Source organism: Eretmochelys imbricata, chromosome 13, assembly GCF_965152235.1.
Source record: "Eretmochelys imbricata isolate rEreImb1 chromosome 13, rEreImb1.hap1, whole genome shotgun sequence".
NCBI lineage: Eukaryota > Metazoa > Chordata > Testudines > Cheloniidae > Eretmochelys > Eretmochelys imbricata.
The window spans coordinates 26,491,771-26,504,258 of NC_135584.1; the positions used below are offsets into that span (position 1 = coordinate 26,491,771).

At 44.5% G+C, this 12,488-nt stretch overlaps 1 protein-coding gene across 2 annotated transcripts in view; it reads right to left on the reverse strand.

The window, feature by feature from the left end:
* ITCH (itchy E3 ubiquitin protein ligase) overlaps window positions 1-11,496 on the reverse strand; it is a 120,326-nt gene extending 108,830 nt beyond the window's left edge. Inside the window, exon 1 of one of the 2 annotated variants that reach the window (XM_077831822.1) lies at window positions 11,391-11,496. In XM_077831822.1, coding sequence (XP_077687948.1) covers window positions 11,391-11,496 — 106 coding nt within the window. The remainder of the gene's footprint in view (window positions 1-11,390) is intronic. The other variant, XM_077831819.1, reaches the window with a different exon arrangement.
* Window positions 11,497-12,488: the final 992 nt, after the last annotated feature.

Sequence of the window (12,488 nt, forward strand, 5' to 3'; positions counted from 1 at the left end):
CTCAAAAGAAACCCAGCCTCACCCACACAAGGCCATAGCTACACCCTGCCCACCAGTCAGCCATGATTTTCAGTCACTCATCACTAAGTACAGTATCTTTAATTGCTTTGAAGAATGACCAATCTTCCCTTTGCATTTTTGCTATTCCATCTATTTTTTATTTAATAAAATAATTGCATCACTTGGCTAAAATGAGACAAATTAAATATATTAAATTAGCTTTAAAAGATTAAATCATCAGCTCATTTTTGCTTACGTCCACTAATTGCCACAGGATTTGCACTATTGGTCTACAGAGCCAGTACCAACATAGGACAAAGCTATCTTCAGGACTGGGTCCTATTGGAGGAACTTTCCAAAATGTAGTGATGATTTATTTTGACAACTTTGCAAAGTTCTTTCTATGGTATATTAGGCACTCACAGATCCTTGACCATTTCAAAACAAGTCCTAGGGTAAAGTTTACAAAAGCACCTGACTTGAGCCTTGTCTACATGGGGAAGTTTTACCAGTTATACCGGTGTAACTCCCTTTGTTGACAGTCTTATTCCAGTATGAGTGTCTTTTTACATACACTAAACTGAAAAATGGTGTTCATACCATAACACATGGCTACCCAGGAGGTTATATGGCCATAACCATATCACTACAATTTGTAAAACTTTCCTGTGTAGACAAACCTTGAGTCTGCTAAATCACTTGGGGACTTTTGAAAATGTTAGCTTTAAACTTTATTTGCTTCTGCTGTTTTTAATTTAACTTGTAAATAACCAGGAATTTGCTCTATCTGATTGCAGGGCAGGAGGATTAGAGTTACAGAAGAGGAAGTACAGAATAAATTATGTTAAGGATAGGATGTGAAATGTCAAAAAAGCAAAGAAATTCCGTTAAATTGGAGCATCTCTCTCCACTTATGCAAAACCCACCAACTTGGGGATATATTTATAAATATTTTTTGCCTATACAATGATACGTAGACAGTTTGTGGCCACCTTAGCTGTGTGCTGATTGGGCCACAAGCATCCTAGGGTTGAGAACCGATACTTTAAAATGTTAGATGTAATGTTGCTCTGGAAGTTTGCCATTCTGATCCATAAAAATGGCACTTATTGCCAAAGAAAACAGTCTCACTTATTTCATGAAGGTAGGAAGCATTTGAAGTTTTTCATTAATTAACAGATTTGTTTAATTCCAAGTATGTTTTAATTTGTATGTACTCCATTTTTTGTACTAGCAGGAAATTAGAAAATGGGATATTAACCGTTCAAATTTTAATTACTGCAGAAATAAAGATCCATAACAGGTTCAGAAAAAATGAATATTAACTTCTTGCTAACAATTCTATTTGGCAATTAATTAAAAGAATGCACCAACTGTCTGTCTACCAGGATAAGTTTTTCTACATATTTAGATTATGAAAACTTCATCCATTTTTGAGTAGAGGAGAAAGATGATAAATGGTCCATATTGACTAAACCATGCATTGTAAATTAGTAGACGAAAACCCAGAGAATTTCCATTCACTTTTTAGCATATTGGGAGTTTTTTGTCTTAATGGCACTGTTTTCACTAGTGAATTGGAGGGCCAGATCATCTTCCTCAATTTGATGTTTTCTCCCCTTTTTCCTATTAGTGAGTGCTTTAGCCCCATTCAGACAGCTGAAATAAGGAACCTGCACTAAAGACTAAACTACTAAGAGTAATACATGGGGAAGGGAGATGTACACAAGAGGAACGCAGACTGGCCCTCCTCCCAAAACACAGCCCAGTTTTGTTGGCCTTCTATCTCCCAAACTCCTTTATTTTCTTGTGCCTTCTCTCCCTACTGCTCTGAATGATCTGGTCTGCAAGAGCAGCCTAAGGCTATGGCTACACTACAGATCTTACAGTGGCACAAGATCTGTAGTGTAGGGCTGCTGCTGTACCACTGTAAGGTCTCCCACATAGCCACTCTATTCCAATGGGGGAGAGCTTTTCTATCAGCATAATTAAACCACCACCACCAAGCAGCGGTAGCTATGACGACAGGTGAATGTTTCCCACAGACATAGCACTGTCCACACCAGCACTTGTTGGTGAAGCTTATGTCGGTCAGGCGTATGTTTTTTCACACCCCCTGACCAACAAAAATTTTACTGACAAAAGTGCTAGTGTAGATATAGCCTAAGACACACCTTCACTAGGGTGGAAAAAGTGTGTTCTGAATACAAGCTAAAATCCTAGTGAAAATAGCTTGCAGTTTTCACACAAGTTTGCAGGGCCAGTTAAAGTCTAAATCAATCTGCTAACTCAGAGAAAAACTATGAACTGCCTTGTCTGCATAAGAACTTTTACCTTGAGTTAGCTACCACATCTTTTTTCCTAATGAAGACAGAGCCAAAGAGTCCAAGAGCAAGGCAGCTGTCTCCAGCTACAGGCACCTGCACTCCTGCTTCAGTGAAATTGGTCATCTAATCACATATGCACCTAAAGGTACTCTTTGCGTACAGTAAGTGAAAATGTGGCAGAAAGTTGAATCTCATTTTTTAAATTGCATATTTTTCCACAGCAAATGTAGGCACCTATTGCTGTTATGGACAGGTACATTTTGTAGATTGAAATCAAAGTAAGATGCATACTTTCTGTTCAATTTGTGACAACCATAATAATATAGCCTTAGCTATGATTTGACAATCTCAGTTAAGCTCCCAGTGGACACGTGTTTACAAATCCCTTCACCGCAACTGGCATCCTTTTGTAGTCTCAGAAGAGGAGAAAGGTTTGAGCAAACATGGAGACAAAGCCCCTAATCTCTAAGGGTGTTCCCTCCAAACCAGAGTTGAAGAATACTGGCAGGGTACTGTGTGAAAACTTGTGCCACTCCTGCCAAGCTGGACCTGCTCTATGAATAGTCGCCTTCAGTCTTCATTGTTACAAATCCAACACATTTCAAGAGCACTAAAATTTACAATCAAGATTTTTAATATGAACACTTACTGACAGCAAATAAATCTAAACCCCACACTCATAAAATAGGGAAAAGTCAAAATTAGAAAAAGATCAGACTTATTACTTCTTAAAGACTTATTTGGAGACGCCACTCTATTATTTTCATGAGACAAGAGTAAGTTTGTCCATTCCTCTGGGTTTTCCAGTTTATAAGATACTCATTTCGTTCTGTGAGAATTTGTAAAAATCCTCTAAATCAAAAAATGCTTCTAAAAAAAAAAAAGTAGTGTTTTTGCACTGAAGACTTCTTTTGAAACTACCTTAAAACAAAAATACCTATATAAGAATTTAACATTATACTTGATTAAATGATCTACATGGATTCCCAGCTAACAAGTGCTAGTAAATCTAAACATAAATCTTGACATATAAAGAAAAAAACTTGTTTTTAAACTAATTTTGTGAAGCTGTTCTGCTCGGTCTTTCATAGACTTACGAAGAAAAACTTCATAAATAGCGGTCATTACATTTGGTCAAATGTTCAAAAAACTCCATTTAATCATAACAAACATCAAGTAAAAATGGGACAATTTTTAAAATTAAGACGTTAAGATGAGTATTTTCAGATTGAGTTCCTTGTGTTACTGCATCTCAGAATACAGACAGAGGTACAAATAAAAATATCTTAGAGAGAAATCATTCTAAATAGTGTATGAAGCAACAGTTTTAAATGCTTACACTTCCTTAACTATTTAGAATGATTTCTCTCTAAGGAATTCATTTATATATGAATTTGATGCTGTGTGGTATGATATATAAAAACAGAAAAATAAACACTCCATCTTACTGGCTTAAAAAGTGAGGTTAGCACATAGTATGGATTAGCTAACCACATACAGGTTACACTAAACACTATGCTCTTAATATCTGGAATACACATATCTACAGATAAGAATACTTGCTTCCTCCTTCCCTAAACAGAAGGTAGACTTGAAAACATATTGAGGGAAGATTATCTAGATAAAAAGCTTGTGTTTTGAGTGACACATTTATGGAATATGCTTTTGGGGGATATAAAAAGGGTCTGGTTAACCCCTTTTACACTTTTTTTTTTAAAATTCAAAGGCAAGATACACCAATGGAACTTTTAAAAAATAAAATGCAATAAGTACAACTTTAAAATAGTAAGTCAAAGTTTTATTACATTTAAAAGTCAGCTAACAGCCAATTGTACATATTAATACTATTTAGCATTTTCTATCTTCAAAGCACAGATTAACTAATAAATTTGCAACACTCTTAGGTGTGGAAATAGACAGAGAGGGTTCAGGGAAAGTGCAGAGGGCCAAAATGCTCAGCACACAGGGTTTACTAAGCACCTGTTCAGAAAGGGTTCTGTATACCACGGAGAAGTGTGTGAAAAATGCTCAGCAACATGAACAGTGCCTGAGTACTAAGTAGGAGGAAGTGGACACTGATCAGAGAGATAATGGTTACAGGATATATATACAAGGCATACCCTATGTACATTCCAATGAATACAAATAATGTTATTTTATTTTGGTTGTTTAAAAATGCGTCATCCAGTAACCTGGATGCATACACAAAACAAACAATTTGGACCTATGGAAAAAAACATCTCTTCCAATCCGATCTGATTCCCCTCACAAGGCTCACACCCCCAAGCCAGCCACTTATTCACACTATCCAGCCCAAAGATAAACCTGAAGACTTGTTTACACATAGTTTTTGTACCACTTTAACTATGCTGGTTTCTAAAACATTAAAGCAGTACACTCCCCTAGTGTGGGCAAAGCTATATTGGTATAACTAAACTAGATCAATATAAGCACCTTTATACCAGAATAACTGTGTCCACATGAGGGGGTTATACCACTTCAATTATGTCAGTTTCCAAACCAATATAGTTATAGCAGTACAGACTGTACAGAAAAGCCCTGTGAGAAAGAGAAACTTCCAATGGGACCTGAGGTCAACAGATTAAGGCCCTGACTAACCAAGGTGAGAAACAGATTTCACAGTTGAGGACTCCTCACCAAGAAAAATCTGTCAAGGCCCCTTGTAAATAAACCAGGGGATTGCTAGCTCATGTTCCTCAGATCTCAACTGTTGCAGTAATATTACCAAGGCAGAGAAGCAGAGTCTGAGGCACCATGGTCTAGCTGGTTTAAAGCTTTACATGTTTAAAAATGACCAAACCAGCATGCCCAATTTTTGGATTCTCAGTTACCCCAACTGCCAACCAGGAGAAATGGTTACCAGAACATACTTAAGAAGTTTTTCTTTGAAAAAACTGAGAACAAGAACTGCCACAAGGGCTGGACACAGACACAAATATGTCCAAGGGTTTTAATGAAATGAACTCTCTCAAAGGAAGTTCACCAACATCTCATGTGTGCTGTTTATGCCGATTTACCAGTCTGCAGCTCACTTTCTATCTAATAAAGTGAAAGAAGCTGAAGGAACAAAGCTCAAACCTTAGTTGCTCCGTTAGCAGCTCAAAGCCACATTCTCAGTTCTGAGATACAACCATGCAGAAGCTATAAGTGACTTGCCCCAAAGTCACTCAGTAATCATAATAGCCAGGATATAAGTCCTGTGACAGACTTTTGACCCAGGAGCAATCACAAGCAGCCTATCTCAATACTTCAGTTTATTTAAAATAAATTGCTAATTCTCTGAGATATTCACAAATTCTAAATATTCTTGATGATAAAGGTTCATTTTGTATGGCTATCAATTTAATCAAATTCATAGAATAGATGATAACCAGATTAAGGAATTTGAGTGGGAGTGCTCCTTTTTCCCATGCCCTCCACATTCAAGGCCTTTTGAAACACAGGGCAGGCTATCTTTCCTTAGTCCAGGGCTTAAAAATTTACTAGACATCCATTAGCCAGAAACCAATACAAATGAGAAATGAAAAACAGTGAGATGCAAGTGGAACCTCTTGGTGAGATGCTCAGACTTCCCTTCAACTTCTAACCGCTGACAAAGAGGAAAGCAGTAAAAAAAATTTAACAGGATGGTGTCAATGGATCCTGCTCAGAAGTGTCTGCTTTCATATAATGTTCTGGCTAATGGGTCAGGCTTCAAATTTGATGCCCCACTTCCTATTTCTGCTCAACCAATGGAAAAGAAAAGGCACATTTACTCTTTTCCCCCATTTCACGATGATAAATGGTGGGTGAATTTTTCAAGCCCTACCTCTGCTTGACTGGAGCACATGTATTAAAGATGCTTGTTTCAGGACCAACTATTTAAATGCAAACATTAGCAACTCTATTCATGTACAAGGCAACAGAAACATCCTAGTTATACATTTTGGAACAGCTCAAATAGGTGTGAGGAAGAAGCTAGTAGTGTTTCTAGACAAAAGAACTGGAAGAAAATACCCTACTTGTGAACATTCCAAAATTCCATATTAGCATTGTATGCTTGTTTAAATAGTTAGAATAACCAATGTCAATGTCCCCATATCATGTTTCCTCAGAGAAAATCTATGTCCTCAATATTTTTATTAGTGTGTTCTGTGAACTAACTACTGTTAGTGTAGAAATTCCATTTATAATTTAAGAGTTTAATGGAAAAATGTCAGAGGTTTTTAAAAGTTTGTATAGAGCTTGGTAATAAGAAATTTTCCAAGAATGGGAACCTCATTTGCAGGTTTTCAAAGGTTTCTTTTCCAGTTTACAGTGAGTCTTTCTGAAAAAAATCACAGATTGTTCAATATAGATTTAAAGGAAATAAAACAATCCCTTTGGAGGCCTTTGACATGGCAAGAACTCTCCTCTGCAACCCAAGTTCTAAACACTACACAAAGAAGCAAGATTATTTACTTTCTTCTCTAGAAGGAAGAAAAGTAGGATGCAGACTACCCTTTCTTTTTCCAAAAGTGGGCACCAAATTAGTTCAGATGCCTGAAACACAGCCAAATGAACGATGCCAAACAGATGGACTGTCTGGAACCTTTAAAAAAACAAAACAACCCCAACACATTTGCTTGATTCTGTGGCAGACATTGGAAAAACAGAAAAAACACTTCCAAGATAGATAGGCAAACTGTGATTACATCCTATTTTGCCTTCTGGAGCAAGCATGCACATCATAATCCTTCTGTATGTGGGCAAAGCTCATTTACAGTAAGCAGCTGTAAATGTTCTTCTCCCAGCTACACGTACATGTGCTGTGCTAAATGTCACTCCCTTTTGAAGTGTGAGGGCACACAAACTACAATCATCTATCACAAAGATAATCAGACCAGCAGACTGACAAATCTAGCATGAAAAAAGCACAGAACTGGAGAAGCAAACTTAGAAGCACAATGTCCATAGCGTAGTTTATAGCACATATATACGCTAGATTATTATCATTTTCAGTTTATTCTTTTATACACATTGTTTTCCTCATTTGTTTTGAATGAAAGTGGAATTATTTATTGTTTGTATACTACCAGCATGTGAGACATTTTAACAGATGGTTTAAGTTAACATGAATAGTGTTATTTAACAAATTAACTGCATTATAATCCATTCATATAAAATATATTTGTCTGGGCACTAACATTGCTAATTGATATCAACACATCTCTGTGAAGCGTTTGTCGATTAACCATTGGATGAGTCAGAAGATGGAAAAAAACAAATGGATTTTGTAGGCCTCATGAGAAATGGATCATTTATTTTTGGAATTATTTTAGTTTAAACTTTCCTAGAAAATGGAATGGTAGATTTAAAACCTAAAGCAGACTCCTGACATATTTTAAAGCATGTAATTCTTAAACTACATTCGGTAATGCCTGTTATCCCATCTCTTCTTTTAAAACGTTGGGAAAGATGTCTAATCTCTAAAATAAGGAAATAAATCTCAATTCCCATGGCTGCTTAACCATGAACAATTAGAATATAAATACCTAAACAGGAGAGAAGAAAACAGAAACTATATTGCTTAACTGTTTTATTCATATAAATAATCTCCCCCCACTCTCCCTCCACCTTTAAACACTGTGATAACTGTTTAATCTGTAAGGAGCTTTCAAACTTAGTATTCAGAAGCCTCAGTTATTTTCCACTCCATCAGTTCAACTTCTTTCATACCTACTATACCATATCTTTGTTTAAAAGATGTAAGAAAAAATTCACTTTGAATCATAATGCAGATATTATTCTGATGATAACTTGGAAGTGAACTTATTCACAGAGACGGTTAAAACTGTCAAACTGCAACTAAGAACACAAACTAGAATGTGTTTGGCTCTTTTACAGCAGCACAAACCAATGTAACCACAATTAAGTCAGTAGAACAGCTCTCAACTTTCACAGCTGGAAGAGAGAGCATAACTTGATTGACTGCCTTCAAGCAATTTTTTAGTCTCGCCCTCATGAGATCTGAACAGGAAAACGGAGCCAAGGTGGGACTTTATTCCTAAATTTCTAAGTCTGTTTTTCAAGTAGTGCAAACCAGCAGTGGTTCAATCTGCCTTAATTCCTTCATTACTTCTAGTCTGCCCTTTACATTTATTAGGCAAGATTACCCACAGTAAAAGGGAAATGGAGGAAGATACGGAGTAATAAAGACTGGACAAAATAATGGGAAACACTCTAAGAAACAATCCAGTATTAGCCAAAGGAATGGAAAAGATGACCTAAAAGACCTTTCACATCTCTAATTTCTTGGATTCAATAAAAGTTCGTTTCTGCTGAGAGGCTTTTGCCAATTCAAAGAGTAACGGATGTCTCTAACTATACCAAATTACAAGGTAGGCCCCTTATTCTACACCTATGCTACTTCTGCCTCTCACAATCTGGTGTTGTCTTTCCTATTTTAAATTATAGCTATCAAAACAAGCTAAATCCTGAAAAGGAGGTGGCAGAAAATTTCAGACCCAGTTAAATAATGACTCCCACATCATTTCAACCTTCCTCTACCTACATTTTGTTGTCACACAAGATCAGTGGTGCACATTTAGATAATGTGGAGGGTTAAGTAACAAAGACCCATCCATGTTTCCAGACTAAAAGTGAAGGCACCGATGCCACCATTCTAGAATGACTTTACTTATTAAAGATACTACATTACTGCATAGTAATAACCACACACATTGCAGTTACACTCACTTATGCTTTAATGTTTTGGACCATTACTTTACGACACTACATTTTTTTTATAGGACAAAGCAAGTAAACGCGGGTTAGATTGCTGCAGCAAAAGAGGCTCTAGCAAGACTTACCACGATAGAGTGGAGGCACTAGTAGTCAAAGATCTGGGGAAGGGGCTGAGCTAGAGGATTACTGAATTGAGAGGAATGAGCTGGAGGGAATAAATTATCAGTTCACGCAAGCCAAACACCTGGAGGGTCTCAATAAAATGGGCATCCTGTGGGAGAGAGGAACCTAGAAGAGGAGGGAAACCCCCCAGGGCTGGCAAATCATGCAGAACCACTCAGCAGTCTATGAACACCCCCAGGACAGGACTGTGCTATGTGGCCACAGGTCAGGGCACTGGGGTCTAGCAGCCAGAGTGGGCTGGTGGATGAACAGGGAGAGGTCTGTGGTCAGAGCACTGGTCAGAGCCAGAGGGGGCTGGTTGTGGTTGGGGCTGTCGCCAGAGGTCAGGGCACTAGGGCTTAGCAGCTGGAGGGCTGGTTGGAGACGGGGCTGTGGCCAGAGATCAGAGCACTGCGATCTAGCACCCAGAGGGGGCTGGTCACAGGGGTGGCAAGACAGGGAGAGGGCTGTAGTCAAAGCACTGGATCTGGCAGCCAGAGGGGGCTGGTTGGGGGCGGGCCTGTGGCCAGCGATCAGGGCTCTGGGGTCTGGCAGCCAGAGGGGGCTGGTGGGTGGACAGGGAGGGGGCAGTGGTCAGAGCACTGGATCTGGCAGCCAGAGGGGGCTGGTTGGGGGCGGGCCTGTGGCCAGCGATCAGGGCTCTGGAGTCTGGCAGCCAGAGGGGGCTGGTGGGTGGACAGGGAGAGGACGGTGGTCAGAGCAACTGGCTCTGGAAGCCAGAGGGGGCTGGTTGGGGGCGAGCCTGTGGCCAGCGATCAGGGCTCTGGGGTCTGGCAGCCAGAGGGGGCTGGTGGGTGGACAGGGAGAGGACGGTGGTCAGAGCAACTGGCTCTGGTAGCCAGAGGGGGCTGGTTGGGGGCGAGCCTGTGGCCAGCGATCAGGGCTCTGGGGTCTGGCAGCCAGAGGGGGCTGGTGGGTGGACAGGGAGAGGACGGTGGTCAGAGCAACTGGCTCTGGTAGCCAGAGGGGGCTGGTTGGGGGCGAGCCTGTGGCCAGCGATCAGGGCTCTGGGGTCTGGCAGCCAGAGGGGGCTGGTGGGTGGACAGGGAGAGGACGGTGGTCAGAGCAACTGGCTCTGGTAGCCAGAGGGGGCTGGTTGGGGGCGAGCCTGTGGCCAGCGATCAGGGCTCTGGGGTCTGGCAGCCAGAGGGGGTTGGTGGGTGGACAGGGAGAGGACGGTGGTCAGAGCATTGGCTCTGGTAGCCAGAGGAGGCTGGTTGGGGGCGGGCCTGTGGCCAGCGATCAGGGCTCTGGGGTCTGGCAGCCAGAGGAGGCTGGTGGGTGGACAGGGAGAGGACGGTGGTCAGAGCAACTGGCTCTGGTAGCCAGAGGGGGCTGGTTGGGGGCGAGCCTGTGGCCAGCGATCAGGGCTCTGGGGTCTGGCAGCCAGAGGGGGCTGGTGGGTGGACAGGGAGAGGACGGTGGTCAGAGCAACTGGCTCTGGTAGCCAGAGGGGGCTGGTTGGGGGCGAGCCTGTGGCCAGCGATCAGGGCTCTGGGGTCTGGCAGCCAGAGGGGGTTGGTGGGTGGACAGGGAGAGGACGGTGGTCAGAGCATTGGCTCTGGTAGCCAGAGGAGGCTGGTTGGGGGCGGGCCTGTGGCCAGCGATCAGGGCTCTGGCAGCCAGAGGAGGCTAGTGGGTGGACAGGGAGAGGGCGGTGGTCAGAGCAACTGGCTCTGGTAGCCAGAGGGGGCTGTGGTCAGCGATCAGGGCTCTGGTAGCCAGAGGGGGCTGGTTGGGGGCGGGCCTGTGGCCAGCAATCAGGGCTCTGGCAGCCAGAGGAGGCTAGTGGGTGGACAGGGAGAGGGCGGTGGTCAGAGCATTGGCTCTGGTAGCCAGAGGGGGCTGTGGCCAGCGATCAGGGCTCTCTGGCAGCCAGAGGGGACTGGTCAGGACGGGGGAGGGGTTGTGACCAGACGTCCTGCGGGAAGCCGGTCTGGGGGCTGCCCCCACGGGGCAAGGAGCGAAATGCCTCCCCCCTCCCCGACTGCACATGTTGTGACCCCGGAGAGGGGGCGGCGGCTCCCCCGGGCCAGGCCTGCCCCACCCCCGAGCCCCTCTCCGACGACGGAGCCGACGCGCCACTTCGAGGGGAGACCGGGAGGGATACAGTCTCTTCTCCGCTGCCACCTCCCGCCGCGGTGGGCTCCTTACCGGTCAGGGCGGCGGTGCCAGCTCCCCAAGCCTTCCGCCAAGATGGCAGCCCGTCCGAGCCCAACCTCAGGCAGCGACTTCGCAAAGTCGGGCGGACAATCCGCATGCGCAGAGTCAGCGACGGCGGCGGGAGGTGGAGGCGGGCGAAAACTATAACTCCCAGCGTGCCCCACGCATGCGCGTGGAGGGGGCGGGGCGTCTCCTAGGCCGCGGCCTGGACCCGGGTCCGGGCCCGTTGTAGAGGCGGGGGTGTTTCGCCTCTATGGGGATTTGGGCGTTGACTTGGCTCCCTCAGGGGGCGGGAAGGGGCTGAGCCGTGGGCACCCCCAGACAGGGATCCTGGGGGCCTCTATTTGGGCAGTGAGGGATCCTGGAGGAGGGGCTCTGTGTGGGCAGTGGGGACCCCCGGGCAGCGATTATGGGGGGCTCTGTGTGGGTGGGGACCCCCGGGCAGCGATTATGGGGGCTCTGTGTGGGCAGTGGGGACCCCCGGACAGCGATTCTGGGGGGGGCTCTGTGTGGGCAGTGGGGACTCCCGGGCAGCGATTATGGGGGGCTCTGTGTGGGCAGTGGGGACCCCCGGACAGCGATTCTGGGGGGGGCTCTGTGTGGGCAGTGGGGACTCCCGGACAGCGATTATGGGGGGCTCTGTGTGGGCAGTGGGGACCCCGGGCAGCGATTATGGGGGGCTCTGTGTGGGCAGTGGGGACCCCCGGACAGCGATTCTGGGGGGGGGGCTCTGTGTGGGCAGTGGGGACCCCCGGACAGCGATTCTGGGGGGGGCTCTGTGTGGGCAGTGGGGACCCCCGGACAGCGATTCTGGGGGGGGCTCTGTGTGGGCAGTGGGGACTCCCGGACAGCGATTCTGGGGGGGGGGCTCTGTGTGGGCAGTGGGGACCCCCGGGCAGCGATTATGGGGGCTCTGTGTGGGCTGTGGGGACTCCCGGACAGCGATTCTGGGGGGGCTCTGTGTGGGCAGTGGGGTCTTCAGAGACAGGAATCTGGTGGGAGGGGGCTATGGGCATGTTTAGAAGTGCTTTGAACACTTTTCATACAGAGAAGCTAGAGTACGGTTATTCTGTGAAAAGTGGCATTGAA